The sequence below is a fragment of the Martes martes genome, assembly GCF_963455335.1.
Source record: "Martes martes genome assembly, chromosome: 14".
NCBI lineage: Eukaryota > Metazoa > Chordata > Mammalia > Carnivora > Mustelidae > Martes > Martes martes.
This window is the reverse complement of record NC_137902.1, coordinates 38,826,956-38,847,565: the sequence shown is the minus strand read 5'-3', so window position 1 is coordinate 38,847,565 and position 20,610 is coordinate 38,826,956. Positions and strand designations below refer to the sequence as shown.

Genomic DNA, 20,610 nt, shown 5'->3' with positions numbered 1-20,610 from the left:
TTGTTTGTTTGTTTTCATGCTCTCATTTTTTTTTGGTCATTTTATTTTATTTTTCAGTCTTCCAAGATTCATTGTTTATGCACCACACCCAATGCTCCATGCAATACGTGCCCTCCTTAATGCCCACCACCGCTCACCCGACCCCCTACCCTACCTCCCCTCCAAAACCTTCAGTTTGTTTCTCAGAGTTCACAGTCTCTCACGGTTCATCTCCCCTTCTGATTTCCCCCAATTCGCTTCTCCTCTCCTTCTCCCAGTGTCCTCTGTGTTATTCCTTATGCTCCACAAGTAAGTGAAACCATATGATAGTTGACTCTCTCTATTTGACTTATTTCATTCAGCATAATATCCTCCAGTCCTGTCCATGTTGATGCAAAAGTTGATTATTCATCCTTTCTGATGGAGGCATAATACTCCATTGTATATATGGGCCATATCATCTTTATCCATTCATCTGTTGAAAGACATCTTGGTTTTTTCTACCATTTGGTGACTGTGTACATTGCTGCTATGAACATTGGTGTACAGATGGCCCTTCTTTTCACTACATCTGTATCTTTGGAGTAAATACCCAGTAGTGCCATTTGGGGGTCATAGGGAAGCTCTATTTTTAATTTCTTAAGGAAGCTCCACACTGTTTTCCAAAGTGGCTGCACCAACTTGCATTTCCACCAACAGTGTAAGAGTGTTCCTCTTTCGGGGCACTTGGGTGGCTCAGTGGGTTAAAGCCTCTGCCTTCAGCTCAGGTCATGATCCCAGGGTCCTGGGATCGAGCCCCGCGTCAGGCTCTCTGCTCAGCAGGGAGCCTGCTAAAAAAAAAAAAAAAAAAAAAAAAAAAAAGAGAGTGTTCCTCTTTCTCCACATCCTCTTCAGCACTTTTTTTTTTTTTTTTTTTTTTTTACTGTCTTCTTAATTTTGGCCATTCTAACTGATGTAAGGTGGTATCTTAATGTGGTTTTAATTTGAATCTCCCTGATGGCTAATAATGAACATTTCTTCATGTGTCTGTTAGCCATTTGTATATCAACCATGTACCAATGAAATAGTTTAAAAATTATGATTGGATGTGTCTTCAACATAGAATTAGCTTAGTAGACTTATCTCAGTGAATTGTTTTAGAGCATCAGAATCTAGTGCATTAATCTCTACATTAGGGTTTGTCTTTCACTGGGTACCATCTATGGATGGTAACCATTAGCCTGGATTTAGAGACTCAGTTTTGGATTTCTGGTCTTCATCTTTGTATTTATCAAATTCACTCTTCAATCATAGTCTACCTCAAGGTAATATAAATGCATTAATTAGTTTAAGTATAAAATTATTATCCAGTCCTGACTAAACCATGGGGAGGCTCACGCTCTTTTTGGTAGTTTGGCCACAATTCTTTGATTTATTCCGACATTACTGAACCTCAACCACTTCACCACACTCTTCTTTAGAACAACTCAGGGTGGCATATTTTCATGTTCTTGCAGCATCTTGTTGTTATGTCCATGAATATTTTCAAGTAGACCCTAGAGATTATCTGGCCCAATCTCCATATTTTATGAAGAAGGTGACTTGTGAGTTCTTGGAAGTTGATCATTTAGCTGAAGGCAACAGCAGGCTTGTCCAGTGCAAATGATTCAGGGTCTACTCTGATCCCTTTGTATTCCATTCCCACTGCCACTTCCCTAAGTCTCATTCTCTTTCTTCCAATTCCTGTAACAGTGTCTGTGGCCAGTTTCCTACTCTGGGCTTGGCTTTTCCAAGCTCCTTTTTATACAATCTATACAGAGAACCATCTCTGACTTTTTAGGGGATGCTCAATTCTACTTCATTTTCAATCAGATGAAGTATGAACTTTGAAATAGGGACATCAAGGGCAAATAGTATCTAATCATGGTGTATAGCATGTTCCATATAATGTATTTGACATAATCTAGTCTCAGGGTTTGGCTAAAGAGAAAGAAAATAAAAACTCATCTTAATCATTTTAGAGATATTTCTTCAGAAGAAAAAATAGACACATCCTAGCTAAAAAACAGGTGTGAAAATTATACAAAGTTTAAAGAATGAGAACATGGAAATGTTGGTTTTAAAGTAGGTTATCAATGAAAAGATAACCTTGTAATTGACAGCACTAGTCCACCAGGAAAATGTTTAATTTTTTTCATTAATAATGAATTAGAGAAGCAAATAAATGCTACCAACTTGAATCTTTGGATAAATTTATAGAAATATGAAATAAGTGCTCCCTTCTCTTCTACTGATATATACAAGCATTCTGTGGTCACAGCTTTTAACATAAATATGTTATGCATGTCTGAGGGGCTGGGGCTAGAATAAATAACTTAAGAAAGAGGAGCTGGTCAGCCTTAGGTTGCTGGTATTATTCCTTCTCCTTAGAGAATGGTCTAAGCCTGAGAATAGTTCTTTCTCTCCAGCATGAGATTGATGCATACATATATAGCTAAACTAAGGACCAAGAACAACATTTAAGAGCACACCTAATGCAAAGTATATATATTCCATTGTGAAGGGTACTATGACCATTATTTCCCTGTGCTAGTCTTGGAGGGAATGTAGACTCAAGCACTGGTACTATTTCCATCCTTTCCTTCTGAACAATAACATAATATACCTTCATCTATCATTTGAATTATCTAAATGTCTTTTGGTAAGTCATTATTAATTCTGTTGAGACATGTTTATTGGTAAAGGGAAGTGAAATAAAAAGTGTGTAAATTATTAAATTTAGGAAACTTCAAGCACATGATAGATATCAGAGGGAAGACCCAAAAAATCAATTGTCATTCAAATGTGGAAAATTTGGAAGAAGATAGTTATGCACACCAAGGTAAAATGTAGCCTTGAAAGTAGATTTCCGTTTTGCTAGGGATGTGCAGAGGTCATGTATGGTGGCCAGAGACACAGCACTAGAAATCTGTGGACTGCTACGTTGATCAGAATGAGGACACAGGGTTCTCTAGATCTTCGACTCTAAGACCATGTGGGTTTTTTTTTTTTTTTTTATCCTGATATTTTCATTCTGCACATTGTCTCCCTCAGAGCCTGGTGTACTTGCTTGTTTCGGAGAGTGTAGATGACAGGGTTCAGCAGCGGAGTCACCACCATGTTCACAAGGGCAGCCTCCCTGTTAGACTCTAACCTGTTCATTTGCTTTGGTTTCACATATATAAACACACAGCTGCCGTACATCAGAGAGAGAACTATGAGGTGAGAGGAGCAGGTAGAGAAAGCTTTCTGTTTCTCCTTGGCTGAGGGAAGTTGCATGATTGTAACTACTATGTTGCTGTATGCAATGATGGTTATGATAATGGATGTCAAAAGGACAAACAAAGCAAGGACTAAGGCCAAAATTTCAGTGGACCTGGTGTCAGAACAGGAGAGATGAATTAAGGGGCCAAGTTCACAGAAGAAGTGGGGGATGACATGGGGGCCACAGAAGGATAACTGGGAAACCTTCACTACCAGTCCAGTGATGAGAGGGAAGGCCAAAATGAAGCAGGCAGTGACAAGGAGGAAGCAGGTCTTCAGGTTCATGATGGTTGGGTAATGCAGAGGCTTGCAAATGGCTACATACCGATCCAGAGACATCACTGCTATGAGGAAGAAACCTACTGCTCCCAAATATAAAAAGACAAAGGCTTGTATAAAACAAGCAAGAAAGGAAATGATTTTCCTGTCTACAGGAAAGATGAGCAGCAACTTAGGAATAACAGCACTTATGACACCACACTCCAAGAAGGAGAAAATGCTGAGAAAAAAGTACATAGGTGTGTGGAGCCTAGAGTCAGCACAGGTGATGGTAATTATTACAGCATTGCCTGCAATGGATGCCAGGTATGCCAGCACGTGCACCAGGAAGAGGATCTTTCCCAAGTGTTGGATGGCAGGAAACCTTTCCAAGGTGAATTCTTGGACAGTTGTTCTATTCTCCATTTCCATGAGCATCTCTTTCCATAGTAGTGTCACTGCTGATCTAACCTACAGTAAAGACATTGGGGAACACATTGTTTTAGTGGGGGATATGATTAAGATGTTTGCCTATCTAAGAAGGTGGTTAGGCTGATAGCAAAGTGGTTTAGGTATTTGGTTCTTGAATTAGAAAGGCTGGATTTCAATACTAGTTCAGTAGTGAGTTCCAACTCCTGAGAGATGAGTCATCTTTGGAAAGGTAGTTAACCTTTGTGGACTTCACTTACAACCTTTGTAGAATAAAGATGATAGGATCTACCTATTCATGTTCTTCTGAGAATTAAGATAAAGCATATAACTCACTTGGCATATGTCAATGTTTCCTATGTGTTCCTCTTTGTCTAGTTGTAATGTAATGGTCATTAACAGAATGCTTAAATAGAACATCATCAGTAGGCAGAGGTATTGACATTTTCTTAGTTATATCATTTTATTGTTTTTAATGATATTATCAATTTTCAGTAAACATAACCATAAGTTTAGTAATATTCCCTTTGAGTATCCCCTTAATACTGTAACACATTCTATGGCCCAAGTTGTCATCATCATGATGTGTTGAGAGCTTGAGCTTATTCTATTCTGGTCACTGAAATTCAGTATTTCTATTACTCATCAAAATAATCAGGAGTTCCTTCTATAGAAGCAGAAACTGAGGCTTAGAGAGTTCCAGACAGCATAGGTCACATAGCTGACTTTAGCCTGATTGCCAGATCCAGAACACCTAGTGATTCCAAATGCAGTGTCAAAACATTTTAAATTGGACCAAATCTATTGTTGTTCTTTCAACCTTAAGAGAAAGATTCATTATATTTATCTTAATTGTTTCTATCTTTAGTTAGTATCACTGATGAGTTTTTGACCTGTGGAATGATATGGGGCTTAGAGAGGATCTGTGTTAGTACAGGAATTTTACTGAAGAGACTGGAGACGAGAGATATTGAGGACTGCTCAACAATAGCTAAGCTGTATATCTAGGATTTACCACCCAGCTTACGGTTTATGTTGGCCAGTGATGGAGGTGGGAGTGCTAATATTTCCTGGGTAAACCCACTTGGGTGGCTATGCTGGGTACCAGGCACTCTTACATTCTCTCTTACATCAAAGCCCAGTGTTTTTTTTTGTTTTTTTTTTTTTCAGTCCTCTCAATCAGCAATTTCTCTCAGGATGGTTTTGACTCAAGCATCTCAATCCTGGGCTAAAGGTTAGCTGTGAGGAATGTGTCTCTCTCATTAACCCTCCAGGGATCAGGTCCTTAAAGGGCCGCTCATGAAAGCAAACTGCTCATCCCTGAGTGGCACAGTCTAAAGGAGCCTCTCCTGTTCCTGTTGACCCCAGTAAGCCTACCAAGTTACCAGGATGCCTGAGGCCAGGCACATGCAGAAGAGTCACCACGTGGGAGGCAGGGCTTCCTTCCTTTGCAGTTATTGTCTTCTAAGAAATCAAGAGCTGCTGTGGACTGAGGGGAAAGGGAAGGAAACTCATTAGTCACAGTCTGTTCTCTCAGAGTGGGAGTGAATATGCATGCTTGCTGCCTGTGTTCTGAATGACAAAGCCCTGTTTCAGTAGCCCAGAGGTTTTATAGCATAAGTCTACATGGTGGCCTGAGCCACTGAAACCCCAGAAAGGAGCAGACAGATAAAACAATCACATTTCATAGCCCCCAATTCTGGGCTAGAGCTGAATTCCACCTACCATGCCACATCGCTGTCACCTCCTATACCGATTATACACAGCAGGCAGCTTATCTGCTTAACCCTGCATGTTGCTGAGACAAGGGTCTTTGTGTGGCAGTGCTCCATGTTATGGGTGTACCTGTTCCAAACACCTTCTCTTACACTATGCTCCTACATCTTATTGTTACCTTTCCTTGTGAGTAGCATCCTTATTTTACTGCATCAAGAGTGAGAAGGTGCTGACAAGCAAATCTGAGGCTCTATGATATTTTCCCAGTGAGACTGTAGAGTCACCAAGCAGGATGGACCCAGCCAGTGTGCAGAGAGTACATGCTCCCAAACCTTATTAGATGCTGAAGAGACAGGGGCAGAAAGTAAAGGGGTAGCAGGTGTCCTGGGGGTAACTAATTGGTCACTGTTGAGAACAAGTTTCTGGTGATACCCTTATGTTTATCTTTTCATTATCTGTGGTGATGCTGACTCCCAGATGTCTGCGTTGTTCTCTGACAAGATTTTTCAAGGAAATTATATGACAATTTCCCAAGGGTTTCCAAAATCTCAAGTTGAACATTACTACTGATTTGAGGTAAAAGTCCAGACTACAATTTTCTATATGTGGTGTGTGCACTGAGGCCAGACTATTGTTAAAATAAGAGTTTTATGGTGAGAAAGAGCTGGATAACACCCCAGCTATCATCAACCTTTTGGGAAGATACTGGGGAAATCCACCTTTCTTGATAAATCATTCTTCATGCTTCCACCAACGTTTTGATTTCTTTCATTGCATATTTTCATCTGTAGAATATTTTTGTTGTGTACCCCAATCTTCTTGAAAATGAAAGCAAATACTTTTTCCTCTTCAGGGAAGAAGGAGGAACACTGGGTGGTTTATGTAACATCTCTAACCTGGCAGGCTCCCTCTCCTTAAAAGAATCTGGAAGTTAGGGGATATTGGAAGGGGAGGTGAACCATGAGAGACTGTGGACTCTGAGAAACAAACTGAGGGTTTTGGAGGGGAGGGAGGGGAGGGGTTGGGTAAGCCTGGTGGTGAGAATTATGGAGTGTACGTATTGCATGGAGCACTGGGTGTGGTGCATAAATAATGAATTCTGGAACACTGAAAAGAAATAAAATAAACAATTCATTAATTTAAAAAAAAGAATCTGGGTTGTGGATCCTCAGATTTTTTTCTAGAAGCAGAAGAGAAAGAGATGTGAGCCCTTAGGGTGGAGAAGCTGTATCCATTGCAACCACTGGGTTAGAGAGGTGTTTCTTCTCCTGGGTATCTCAGCTGGGCTTTGGTGGCAGGAGTGACCCATTTTTCTGTGGTCTTTGGCTTCCCATTAACCTCAGAGAAGGGGACTAAACTCCCAAGGTGTATTTGTAGGCAACATTGGGGAATATGGTAGCATGTGGAAATTTGTTCCAACCGACTCTGTCTTCACCAGTATTGATCTTAGTAGGTCAAGGGAAATATAGGAAATTTCACAAGTATTCATGTGGGTTGTACCCTCTCACAAATAGACAAAAACATTTTTATAATGTCTGTCCATCTACACACTCTGTTTTCAATCCAGGCCAAATTTGGACCTCATGGTTATTTTCTCATTTGGAAGCGAGGGAAAATATAGAATAAAAGGAGGAGAATTATAGAAGCTAGAGCAACATGAGACTATCCATTTTAATGCTCGGGTAAAGGCTCATTTGCATGGGGTTTTAATTTTACTCAGTGCCAGCTTCATGGTGCAGAAATACCTGTCACACCTGAGTGAGTCCCAATGCCAACACGATGTGGGCATGTGGGAGGAGAGGGCCTGGTATGTGGTTTAATGGAAAGGTTTACAAAGGGGATACTCAAAGAAATAGGTTGAACAAAGTATATATTGCATCTAATGGAAGGGATGGTGAGCTAGCATAAGGAAATGTTTCTAATTGTCCTTGGTCTATAGTTTTTTCCTGGATAGTTGTCTTACTGCTCTCCAGTGATCCTCCTCCCACTTCTCTATGTTATTTTGATATAGTCCTAATCATTTATTTTTGCTTTTGTTTCACTTGCTTTAGGAGACACATGTAGAAAGAAGTTGCTATAGCCAATGTCAAAGATGTTACTGCCTGGGCTCTCTTGTAGGTTGTTTCTGGTTTCATGTCTCACATTTAGGTCTCTAATCCATTTTCACTTAATTTTTGTGTATGATGTAAGAATGTGGTCCAGTTTCACTGTTTTGCATATAGTTCTCCAGTTTTTCCAACACCATTTGTTGAAGAGACTGTCTTTTTCCCTTTCAATATTTTTTCCTCCTTTTCAAAATTAATTGACCATATAGTTGTGTTTCATTTCTGTTTTCTATTCTGTTTCATTGATCTATGTATATATTTTTCTGCCAGTACCATACTGTATTGATCACTACAGCTTTGTAATACAACTTGAAGTCTGGAATTGTAATGCCTCCAGGTATGCTTTTCCATCTTAAGAATGCTTTGTCTATTTGGAGTCTTCTGTGTTTCCATAGAAATTTTAGGATTGTTTGTTCTAGCTGTGTTAAAATGTTGTTGGTATTTTGATAGGGATTTGCATTTAATGTCTAGATTGTCTTGGGTAGGATAGACATTTTAACAGTATGTGTTCTTCTGATCCATGTGCATGGAATGTCTTTCCATTTGTGTCATCTTCAATTTCTTTCATCAGTGTATTATAGTTTTCAGAGTACAGTTCTTTCACTCCTTTGGTTAGGTTTGTTCCTGGGTATCTGATTGTTTTTTGGTGCAGTTGTAAATGAGATTATTCCTTGATATCTTTTTCTGCTACTTCATTGTTAGTATATAGAAATGCACCAGCTCTACCGGTTGATAATGTATTCTGAATAAACTGAATTGGTTTATCAGTTCTAGCAATTATTGGTGGAGTGGTTTGGCTTTTCTTTATAGAGTACTGTGTCATGTGCCGATAGTGAAAGTTTGGTATTTTCCTTGCTGATTTGGATGCCTTTTATTTCTTTTTGTTGTGTGATTGCTATGGGTAGGACTTCTAGTAATATCCTGAATAAAAGTGGTGAGAGTGGACAGTCTTGACCTGTTCCTGACTGTAGAGGAAAAGCTTAGGTTTTCCCCATTGAAGATGATATTCACTGTGGGTTTTTCATATATGGCCTTTATGATGTTGAGGTACGTTCCCTCTAATAAAACCCCTGTTGTTCAGGGGTTTTATCATGAATGGGGGTTATACTTTGTCAAATGCTTTTTCTACATCTATTGTAAGGTTCATATGGCTCTTACCCTTTCTTTTATTAATGTGGTATATCATGTTGATTGATTTTTGAATATTGAACCACCTTGCAGCCCAATAATCACTGCCCCTTCATCATGGTGAATGATTCATGGTGAGTATACTCTTGGATTTGGTTTGTTAGTATTTTTTTGAGAATTTTTGTGTCCATGTTCATCATGAATTTTGGCCTGTAGTTCTCTTATTCTCTACATTTTAGAGACTCCCTTGCCAGCAGTGATCCAGATTGAGTCCCACTAATGAAAAGCATAGTGTGATGGCTGGAAGGTAGGAGGAAGAAGAGCCATTATTGTTCCCTTAAAAGTGGTGGTTGCATGGGCTACAAAGAAAATGGTATCAAGGAATTGAAGGCTGGAGAACACAGTGTGGTTGTGGAAAACATTTAATAAAACTGCAGACTCCAGTTACTCTTAAAACTATTCACATCCCCACTGAAGCCATAATGACCTTACTAATGCAAATCTGACCTAGTTTACCAAGGTTTCAACCCTAATGAATCCCCTGTTGCCCTCAGATAAGCTAAAATCATCACCCACAAGTCTTCTTATTTTGGTTCCTGAATGTCTATCTATTTCCACTCAGCTACTGAAAAACTTTCTTCCTGCATGTTGCATTTGATATCACTGATAATTTAGACTCTGCCTATGCCTTCAGCTCATCTTGTTCTATTTTTTTTCCATCTCACCATCCCTGTAAGCATATGGAAACACGATTTTATAGTGACATGCTTCACAAATGCTGTTGACTCTCTTGAAATACCCTCCATTTTCATTATCAAAATGGAAAACTTCTTGTGTCTTCTAAACACATTTCTTGTGTCTTCCTTCTGTTCAACAGATGACTTTAAATTACCATGATATTCCATAATAAAGACTAAACTTAGCCGAGACACAATGACAAGGTGATCGTTGCATTAGTATGTCCCTGATCTGATGGATCTAAACGTATACAGAATGAAAGTTTGGTAATAGTGTATATGTAGTCATGTGCTATTGATGAATGCTTTTCTGCTTTAAAAAATATGCATTGGTATACAATTTTTTTTAGTTTTTTTATTAATTATTTTTATTAACATATAATGTATTATTTGCCCCAGGAGTACAGGTCTGTGAATCCTCAGGTTTCTACATTTCACAGCACTCACCATATCACATACTCTCCCAAATGTCCATAATACAATTTTTTTTTTTTACCATTACATGGCCCTACAACTGCTTTGAAGCTATAATCAGGGTATACAGTGGGAATCAGATTATTGGATATTAAAACTCAATGAAATCATTCCAGCTATTCTTCCTTCTGGTAGTTCCATAACTCAACATGTGAGATGGGTTTGAATCTGTCTTGTTTTTGAAGAACTTATCAAGAAAGGTCTACTCAACAGAGAGAGCAAAGAGTAGCTTTTAGCTCTCAGCTAAACCAGGTATTGAACAATCAAAATAACCTTTTGATTGTCTTCAAAACATATAGAGTAACTTCTCCCATTCTGTGGGTTGCCTCTTTGTTTTGTTGACTCTTTCTTTTGCTGTGCAGAAACTTTTTATCTTGATGAAGTTCCAAAAGTTCCTTTCGCTTTTGTTTCCTTTGCCTTTGGAGACATGTCTTGAAAGAAGTTGCTGTGGTCCATGTCGAAGAGGTTACTTCCTATGTTCCCCCCACCCCCCCCCCCAGGATCCTGATAGATTCCTGCCTCATGTTGGGGTCTTTTATCCATTTTGGGTTTATCTTTGTGTATGGTGTGAGAGAATGGTTGTGTTTCATTCTTCTATCCATAGCTGTCCAATTTTCCCAGCACCATTTATTGAAGAGACTGTCTTTTTTCCACTGTATATTTTTTTCCTGCTTTGTTGAAGATTACTTAACCATAGAGTTGTGGGTCCATATCTAGACTCTGTACTCTGTTCCACTGGTCTATGTGTCTGTTTTTGTGCCAGTACCATGGTGTCTTGATGATCACAGCTTTGTAGTAAAACTTGAAATCAGGGCTGATATCCAAGATCTATAAACAACTTCCCAAACGCAACACACACAAAAAAGATAACATCAAAAAATGGGCAAAAGCCATGAACAGACTCTTCTCCAAAGAAGACATACAAATGGCTAACAGACACATGAAAAAATGTTCATCATCATTAGCCATCAGGGAGATTCAAATCAAAACCACATTGAGATACCACTTTACACCCATTAGAATGGCCAAAATTAACAAGACAGTAAACAACAAATGTTGGAGAGGATGTGGAGAAATGGGAACCCTCTTACACTCTTGGTGGGAATTCAAGGTGGTGCATCCACTTTGGAAAACAGTGTGGAGATTCCTTCAGAAGTTAAAAATAGAGCTACCCTATGACCCTGCAGTTGCACTACTGAGTATTTATTCCAAAGATACAGATGTAGTGAGAAGAAGGGCCATTTGTGCCCCAATGTTCATAGCAGCAATGACCACAATTGCCAAACTGTGGAAAGAGCCAAGATGCCCTTCAACAAATGAATGGGCAAAGAAGATATGGCCCATATATACAATGGAGTATTATGCCTCCATCAGAAAGGATGAATACTCAACTTTTGTATCAACATGGACAGGACTGGAGGAGATTACACTGAGTGAGATAAGTCGAGCAAAGAGAGTCAGCTATCATATGGTTTCACTTACTTATGGAGCATAAGGAATAACATGGGAGGACATTAGGAAAAGGAAAGGAAAAGTAAATTGGGGGAAATCAGAGGGGGAGACTGTGGACTCTGAGAAACAAACTGAGGGTTTTGGAGAGGAGGGGGATTAGGGGGTTGGCTGAGCCTGGTAGTGGGTAGTAAGGAGGGCACGTATTGCATGGAGCACTCATGTGGTGCATAAACAATGAATCTTGGAACACTGAAAAAATTAAATTAAATTAAAAAAACATATAAAGAGACAAAAAAACACAAACTAAAAAAAAAAAAAAAGTGGAAGAAGAAACTGAATAGACACCGTTCCGAGAGGACAAACAAATGGCCCACAGGTACATGAAAAGATGCTCACCATCACTAATGGAAATGCAAATGTCACTAAAGGAAAAATACAAGTAAGACCACAATAAGATATCACTTCACACTTCTTTAGATAGCTTTTACCAAAACTCCCCACAAAGAATAAGAAGAGTTAGGAAGGATGTGAAGAAAAAGGGACACTTGTACATTGTTGATGAAAATGTAAATTGGTGAAGCCTCTCTGGTAAACAATATAGTATTTTCTGAAACATTTCAAAATAGAATTACCATTTGATCCAGCAATCCCACCTCTGGATATATAGCCAAAGGAATTGAAATACGGATCTCAAAGAGATATCTGTACTCCATGTTCACTGCAGCAGGTTTCACAATCGCTACAATGTGCAAATAACCTTAAAGTCCACGTAAAGAAGAATGGATAAATAAAATGCAGTATATATACATTATGGAATATCATTCAGCCTTTGCAAAAAGAAGATCTTGCCACTTGCAACCACATGGATATGCGTGGAGAACACTATTCTAAGGAAAAATGCTGGCAAAAGAAAGACAAACATTGCATGATTTCACTTATATGTAGAATCTAAACAAATACATGGAGCAGAGTGTAGAATGGTGATTGCCAGGGGCTGAGGGAGAGTGAAATAAGGAGGTATTGATCAAGTTTCAGTTATACATAATAAGTAAGTTCTGTAGCTCTGTATAGCATAGGGCCTGTGACTAAGAATAGTTTATTGCCTGCTTAAGATTTTGCTAAGAGGTTTAGATCTTAAATTAACTGCTTTTACCCACCATGTAAGGGCAAAAATTCAACAACAACAACAACAACAACAAAAGGGTCAGGAAGAAATTTTTGAAAGTGATAGATAGATTAATGGCATTGATAGTAATGATGGTTTTAAGGGTGTATACTTATTTCCGCACACATCAAATTATAAACATGATATCTACAGCTTTTTGAATGTCAATCATACATTAGTGAAGTGGTTTAATTTTTACATTTGAAAATGTCATGAATACAGAATTAGCTTAGGGAACTTGTCTCAGTAAAATATTTTGAGGATCACAATTTAGTGCTTTAATCTCCAAATTAGGGTTTGTCCTTCACTGGGGACCATATATGGCTGGCAACGACCATTCTGGATTTATAGACTCAGTTTTGGGTTTCTGGTCTTTATTTTTCTATTTGTCAAGCTCAGTCTTCAATGTTTGTCTTTCTCAAGGTTATATGAAGTGCATTTAGTTACTTTAAGTATAATAAATTATTATCAAATCCTGGCTAACACTTTGGGGAGACTCACACTGTTTTCAGTAGTTTCAACACAATTCCTTGATTTATTGTTAAATTATTAAAACTTATCTACTTCCATACACTCTTCAGGAGTTCAAATCACAGGGTGGAACATTATTTCCATGTTCCTGCAGCATATTTTTGCTATGCCCATGAGTATTTTCAAGTGGACCCTAGAGATTATCTGGCTCAATCTTCATATTTTATGAAGAAGAAAACTAACATATTTTTGGAAGTTGACCAGTTGAAGGCAGCACCAGGCTTGTCCAGTGCAAATGATTCAGAGTCTATTTTGGTCCCTTTGTATTCCATTCCCACTGGCACTTCCCTAAGCTATCATTCTTTTTCTTAGGAAAGAGAATGGGTAGTTTCTGTATCCATTGTTGTACTCTGATCTTGGCTTTTACAACCTCTGTCCAATACAATGTGTACAGAGTCATTTGTGATTTTTTAGGGAATATTTGATATTTCTTCATATTCCATCAGGTGAAATCTGAATTTTGTAGTAGAACCATCAAGGCCAAATAAGATCTACTATTGGTGTAGAATATGTTTCATGAAAGGTATTTGAGATTATCTAACCTCAGGGTTTGGTTTAAAAATAAAATAAAAATTGTGTTAATCTTTGTATAGATGTTTCCTCTGAAGAAAATATAGACACATCCTAGTTGGAAAATCTGTGTGAAAGGTACAAAAGTTTAAGGATTGAGTTCATGGAAATGTTGATTCTATTGTGGGTTATTAGTGACAAGATAACTTTATAGTTCACAACACAAGTCAAGCAAGAACACTGTTTAGTTAGTTTCTTTTCATTAGCACGATGAAGTAGATAAGCAAATAACTTAGGTTCCTTCAACCTAACTTTGGAAGAAATTATGGAAATATGAGATAAGTGCTCCCTTCCACGGATATACACAAGTACTCTGTAATAACAACTTTAGGAGAGGAAGCAATCATAAGTATGCATTATGCATCTGAGGGGTTGGAGCTAGAATAAATAACTTAGGAAATAGGAGCTGGTAAGCTGTGGGATGATGTAGTCATTCCTTCTTCCTGGACAGTGGTCTAAGCCTGAAAAGAATTCTGTTTCTCTCCAGCATGGGATGATGCATACATATATACCTAAGCTAACAGCATTTCAGAGCATAACTGAATCAAACCAAATATATTCCAAGGTGAAGGGTACAATGACCATTATTTCCTTGCACTAGGTGTGGAGGGAATATGGAACTATGCATTGGTACTAGTTCCATCCTTTCCTTCAGATACAGTCTTGTATCATTTTAATTATCTAAATGCCTTTTAGTAACTCATTATTAATTCTGTTGGACCATGTTTATGGCTATAGAGAAGTGAAACAAAAAGTATAAATTTACTAACTTTTGGAAGTTTGAAGCACATAGTTTTTATCAGAGGGAAGAATAAAAATTCAGTAAAGGATATTGTAATTGTCATTAACATGTGGAATATTTACAGAGAAGATAGGTATGCACATCAGTGTAAAATGTGGCTTGAAAAACAGAATTCCATCTTGCTAGGGATGTACCGAGTTCAAGTGAAGTATACCAGTGACAATGCACTAGAACTCTGTAGATTGCTAAATTGGCCAGAATGGAGACAAATGGTTTTCTGAAGCCTTCCACTCCAAGGCCATGTCATTTTTTTTTTCATCTTCATCTTTTCATTCTGCACATAGCCTCTCTCAGAGGCCAGTGGACCTGCTTATTCCACAGAGTGTAGATGACAGGGTTCAGCAGGGGGGTCACCACTGTGTTCACAAGGGCAGCCTCTTTGTTGGAGTCCAACCTGTTCTTTTGCCTTGGTTTCACATATATAAAGACACTACTTCCATACATCAGAGAGAGGACTATGAGGTGAGAGGAGCAGGGGGAGAAAGCTTTCTTTTTCTCCTTGGCAGATGGGAGTTGTACAATTGTGACTACTATATTGCTGTATGCAATGATGGTTATAATAAGGGATGTCAAAAGGATAAACAAAGCAAGGACAAAAGCCAACATTTCAACAGACCTGGTGTCAGAACAGGAGAGATGAATCAGGGGGCCAATGTCACAGAAGAAGTGGGGGATGACATGAGGGCCACAGAAGGATAACTGGGAAACCGTTACTACTGTACCAGTGATGAGAGGGAAGGCTAAAGCTAAGCAGGCAGTGACCAGGAGGAAGCAAGTCTTCAGGTTCATGATGGTCGGGTAATGCAGAGACTTGCAAATGGCCACATACCGATCCAGAGACATCACCGCTATGAGGAGGAATCCTGCTGCTCCCACGAATACAAAGACAAATGCTTGTATGAAACAGGCAAGAAAGGAAATGGTTTGCTTGCCTAAGAGAAAGATGACCAGCAACTTAGGAATAACAGCACTTATGAAACAACACTCAAAGAAGGAGAAAGTGCTGAGGAACAAATACATAGGTGTGTGGAGCTGGGAGTCAACACAGGTGATGGTGGCTATGACCGCATTGCCTACAATGGAGGCCAGGTATGCAAGCAGGTACACCAGGAAGAGGACTTGTCCCAGGTGCTGGATGGCAGGAAACCCCTCCAAGGTGAATTCTTGGACAGTTGTCCCATTCCCCATTTCCATGGACATCTCCTTCTACAGCAGCATCCCTGCTGGTCTTATCCTACAATAAAGACATCAAGGAGCACAAAGGTCTTAGAAGAGCATATGATTAAGTTATCTGCCTATCCAAAAAGGTGACTAGGCTGATAGCAAAGTGGTTTAGGGAGTTGGTCCTTGAATCAGAAGGGCCTGAGTTCAATACTGAGTTCTAACTCCTGAGGGATGGGTCTCCTTTGGAAAGGAAACCTTTGTGAACCTTTGCTAACCTTTGTGAACTTCACTTTCAGCCTCTTAGAGTGAAGATGATAGGAAGGACCTGTTCATGTTCTTGTGAGAATTAATTAAGATAAAGCATGTAACTCACTTGGCATATGATGCTAATGTTTCCTATATGTCTCTTCCTATATGTCTAATTGTAATATTATGGTCATTAATATAATGCTTCAGTAGAGCATCATTAGTAGGCAGGGGTTGGGATTTTTGTAATTATACTACATTTTATTGTTTTTAATAATATTATCAATTTGTAAGTAAGCATAACAGTGATATTAGTAATATTCTTTTGAATATCTGCTTTAATAATGTGATACATTTTATAGTCCAAGTTGTCAGATCATCATCATTTGTTGAGAACTTATGCATGGTACTATGCTGATCACTGATACTCAGTATTTCTATTTTTCTTCAAAATAACCATGAGCCCCTTTCTCTCCAGAAGCAGAAACTCAGGCTTAGAGAGTTCCAGAGAGCTTAGGTCACAGAGTTGGTTCTTGAGCTGGATCTGCCAGATCTTAGAGCCCCTCCTGTTTTTAAGTACAGTGTTAAAATATTTTAAAACGGAAACAAATGTGTTGCTGATGAAAGATTTGCTTTACTTATCTTGTTTCCGTCCTTAGTTAGAGTCACTGATGAGTTACTGACCTGTGGAATGACATGGGACTTACGGAGGATCTACAATAACACAAGCATTTTATAGAAGAGACTGGAGACTAGAGACATTACGGGCCACTCAGCGGCATGACATAAAGTAGAAATGCAGGATTTAACACCACCCCCGCCCAGGGTTCATGCTGGGTTTTGGTGGAGGTGGGAGTGACAGTAGGTCATAGGATTAACCCACTTAGGTGAATATGCTGGACACCTGGTATTCATATACTCACTCTTACATCAAAGCTCAGGAACATCTTCTCTCTCCAGTCCTCTCAGTCAGTGACTTCTCTGAGGATGGTTTTTGGCTCCTGCATATCAATACCAGGGTAAAGGGTGACAGTGTGGTATGCGTCACTTTCACTTACCAACTGTGGGCTCGGTCCTCTGAAGGGCTGGTCTTGAAACCAAGCTCCTCACCCCTGAGTGGCACAGCATCAAGGAACCCCTGCTTCTGTTCCTGTTGACCCCATTAAGTCCATCAAGTCACCAGGACCCTGAGACCAGGTGCACACACAAGTCACCAAATGGGGGGCAGGGCTTCCTCCTCTTGCAGCTGTTGTATTTCAAGAAATCAAGAGCTTGCTCTAGGCTGAGGGGAAAGGAGAGGGAAGGAATCTCATTTGTTACAGCCTGTTGTCCTTGAACAGGGTGAATGTGCATCCCATGCTGTCAGTGTCTGGCTGACAAAGCCCTGTTTCCATAGCCCAGAATGTGTCATAGCACAAGTCTGCAGGGCAGCCTTGACCACTGAAACCCCAGAAAGGATCAGAGAGATTAAAACAACCATATTTCACTGCCTCCAATTCAGGACTGGAGCTTGACTCCCAGACTACTTAGGGTCCTGACGAAAGGTCTGGCCCTGCCTCCCTCAGGGGGTTAAAGCGCACCAAACATGCAACGTTGCTGCCCACCTCCCATACTCTTCAGCAGGAGCTGGCATCTTCTATGTTAAGCTCTGGGTGTTACCAAGACAAGGCTCCCTCTACTGCAGTGCTACTCACAATGGGTTCCGCTCCTCCAAGACACCTTCTAAGTCCAAAGCTCCTCCACCAAATGCTCACCTTTCCAAGGGAGAAGCAGCCTTATTTTACTATATTCTAATGAGAAGCTGCTGACAGGCAAGTTTGAGGCTCTGTGATAATTTTGCCACAAGACCGGTCACCAAGTTGGATGGACCCAGGCAGTGAACAGAGAGTGAAGGCCCCCAAACCTTATGAGATGCTGAAAAGACAGGTGAAGAAAGGAAAGGCATGACTAGTGTCCTGGGCGCAGCTAATTGGTCAATGTTGAGGATAGGAGTTGCTGGTGCAACCCTTATATTTACCTCTGCATTGTCTGTGGTGATGCTGACTCCCAGATGTCTGTATTGTTCTCTGCAAAGATTTTTCAAGGAAATTATATGAAAATTTCCCAAGGGTTTCTAAAACCCCAAGTTGAATATTGCTACTGATAGGAAGTAAAAGTCCAGACTACAATTTTCTACACACTGTACACACTGTGACTAGAACACTGTTGTTAACAGAATAGATTTTATGGTGAATAAGAGCTGGTTTACACCTTGGCTTTCATCAGACTTTTGGGAAGATACTGGGGAAGTCCTTCCGAGTGTTTGGATCCTCTTTCCTCTACTCTCCCATTGACCCTCAAGCCACATTCTTCATGTCTGGATCTTTATGGCCTTCCACTAAATGTTTTTCTCTACACTTTTAATTTCTATCCCTCTATTTCTCAGTGACATGGAACCCACAGTGACTGTGACACTTTCCTGTCTTATCTTTTTACATCTCAGTGCTTTGTTTAAGGGAGAAACAATACAATTCTTATGCATTCTTTCAAATATGTAGAAAGATTTAATGTAATTTCAAAATAATTATAAGCAGAATATTCTCTTTTCCCCCAACTTTATTATGATCTAATTGACATATGACTGAATAAGTTTAAGGTATACAAAGTGATGATTTGATACACCCATATTTTATGAAATGTTTACCACAGGAAGGTTAATTAACACCACCTTCACTTCACATAGTTACCATTTTGTTGTTGTTATGATAAGAATTAATGTTCTACTCTCACAGCAATGTTCCTGTGTGCAATACAGTATTGTTACCTATAGGCATCATGCTTTATCTTAGATCATCAGAACTTACTCTTTTCATAATTGAATGTTTGCACCCCTTGACCAACATCTCCTTTCCCCCGCCGCTCAGCCTCTGAACCACCATTTCACTGTGTTACTATGAGTTAGGTGTTTTTAGATTTCACACACAAATGAGTTCATACAGTATTTGTGTTTCTCTGTCTGACTTATTTGACTTAGCAATAAAATATACACCAGCAGATATATGACAAAAATGACAGTCTAATGCAATAGAGAAGTGGTAGTCCTTCAATAAAGGTAGATGGTGCTGTGTCAAGTGGGTATTCAAATGGAGAAAATACATCTTGACCCTTACTCATTATCATACCAAAAAAAATTTTCTTTAAGAGAAAAAAAAGAAAAGCAATGCAGAAGATGCACTGTAGATCTAAATGTAAATGGTATAACACTTATCTAAAAGAAAACATGGCAGAATATCTTATGTGTTTAGGGGAAAACCAAAAAATATCTTGACCGAAACAAAAGAATTTATCCTAAAAAACAATGATATTAAGTACCTCTATTTATTGGAAAACAGCATTAAGGAAATGAAAGTGGAAGAACAGTCTGGGAGAAGCTATTTTTAATCTGACAAATCTACAGTTCAGTAAGGCAAAGACAAAGTAACAAAAGAAAACTGGGCAAAATATTTGCAGAGTCCTTTCACAAAAAGAGACCATCCAAATGGCTGGTATTATATTAAAATATTCGGGTTATTTCATTCCAAGGGAAATATAAATTAAAACCACAATACAATAATATTTCACGCAAACCAGGAAGGCTAAATGAAGAATTCAGGCACTGCCAAGTGTCAGTGAGACTATTGAAACTCCTATTCACTGACACTGGAAGGGTAAAATTTGGAAATCTATTGATGTTGAGCATATTTTACATATTTGCTACATGATCCAGCAATTTCATATTTATGTGTATGCAGATTTTATATATATATATATGTCCTACACAAAAAAATTAATGATTTTTAATGATTTAATGATTTTTAATGATTCACTTATTTATTTTGGAGTGAGAGAATGAGTGTGAGTTGGGGGAGGGGCACAGGGAGAGAATCTCTAACAGACTCCCTGTTGAGCACAGAGCATGGCATAGAGCTTGATCCACAACTCTGAGATCATGACCTGAGCTGAAACCAGGAGCCTCCTATGCTCAACCTACTGAGCCACCCATGTGCCCCAGTACACAACAGATTTTTATTTTATTTTATTTTTTAAAGATTTTATCCACTTTTTGACAGAAAGACAGCAAGGGAGGGAACACAAGCAGGGGAGTAGGAGAGGAAGAAGTAGGCTTCCTGTGTCAAGCAGGGGAGCCCCATGTGGGACACAATCCCAGAATCCTGGGATCATGACCTGACCTCAAGGCAGACACTTAACCAACTGAGCCACCCAGGCACCCCTGATTACGTTAATTTTAAACCTGCTTTTTTTCTCTGAAACTTTTTATTTCACTTTGCGATAATTTCAGACTTAACAAAAAATATTGCAAACTGAACACAGGGAATTCTCATACACCCTTCATACAACATCCTCCAATATTACCATATAACCAGAGAGCAATGGTCAAAACCAGGAAATGAACATTTAATTTGTAGGTCTTATTCATAAGTTGTCAATTGTCCTACTAAATGTCCTTCATCTGGTCCAAGATCCAATCTGGGCGATGTGATGCATCTGTGCATAGTTTCTTGTTTCCTAGACCCTCTCTGATCTGGGATAGTT

At 39.1% G+C, this 20,610-nt stretch overlaps 2 protein-coding genes across 2 annotated transcripts; both read right to left on the bottom strand.

Moving 5' to 3' along the window:
* Nucleotides 1-3,012: 3,012 nt before the first annotated feature.
* LOC308355003 (olfactory receptor 6C74-like) lies at nt 3,013-3,963 on the bottom strand (the record flags this gene model as incomplete). Its single annotated transcript, XM_080822922.1, has 1 exon — nt 3,013-3,963. Exon 1 carries the CDS (start codon nt 3,955-3,957, stop codon nt 3,013-3,015), a length of 945 nt encoding a protein of 314 aa, XP_080679048.1. The 5' UTR covers nt 3,958-3,963.
* Nucleotides 3,964-14,889: 10,926 nt separating this feature from the next.
* Nucleotides 14,890-15,828, bottom strand: LOC308355002 (olfactory receptor 6E1-like; the record flags this gene model as incomplete). Its single annotated transcript, XM_080822921.1, has 1 exon — nt 14,890-15,828. The coding sequence occupies one exon, from the start codon at nt 15,826-15,828 to the stop codon at nt 14,890-14,892; it is 939 nt and encodes a 312-aa protein (XP_080679047.1).
* Between the last annotated feature and the right edge of the window lie 4,782 nt (nt 15,829-20,610).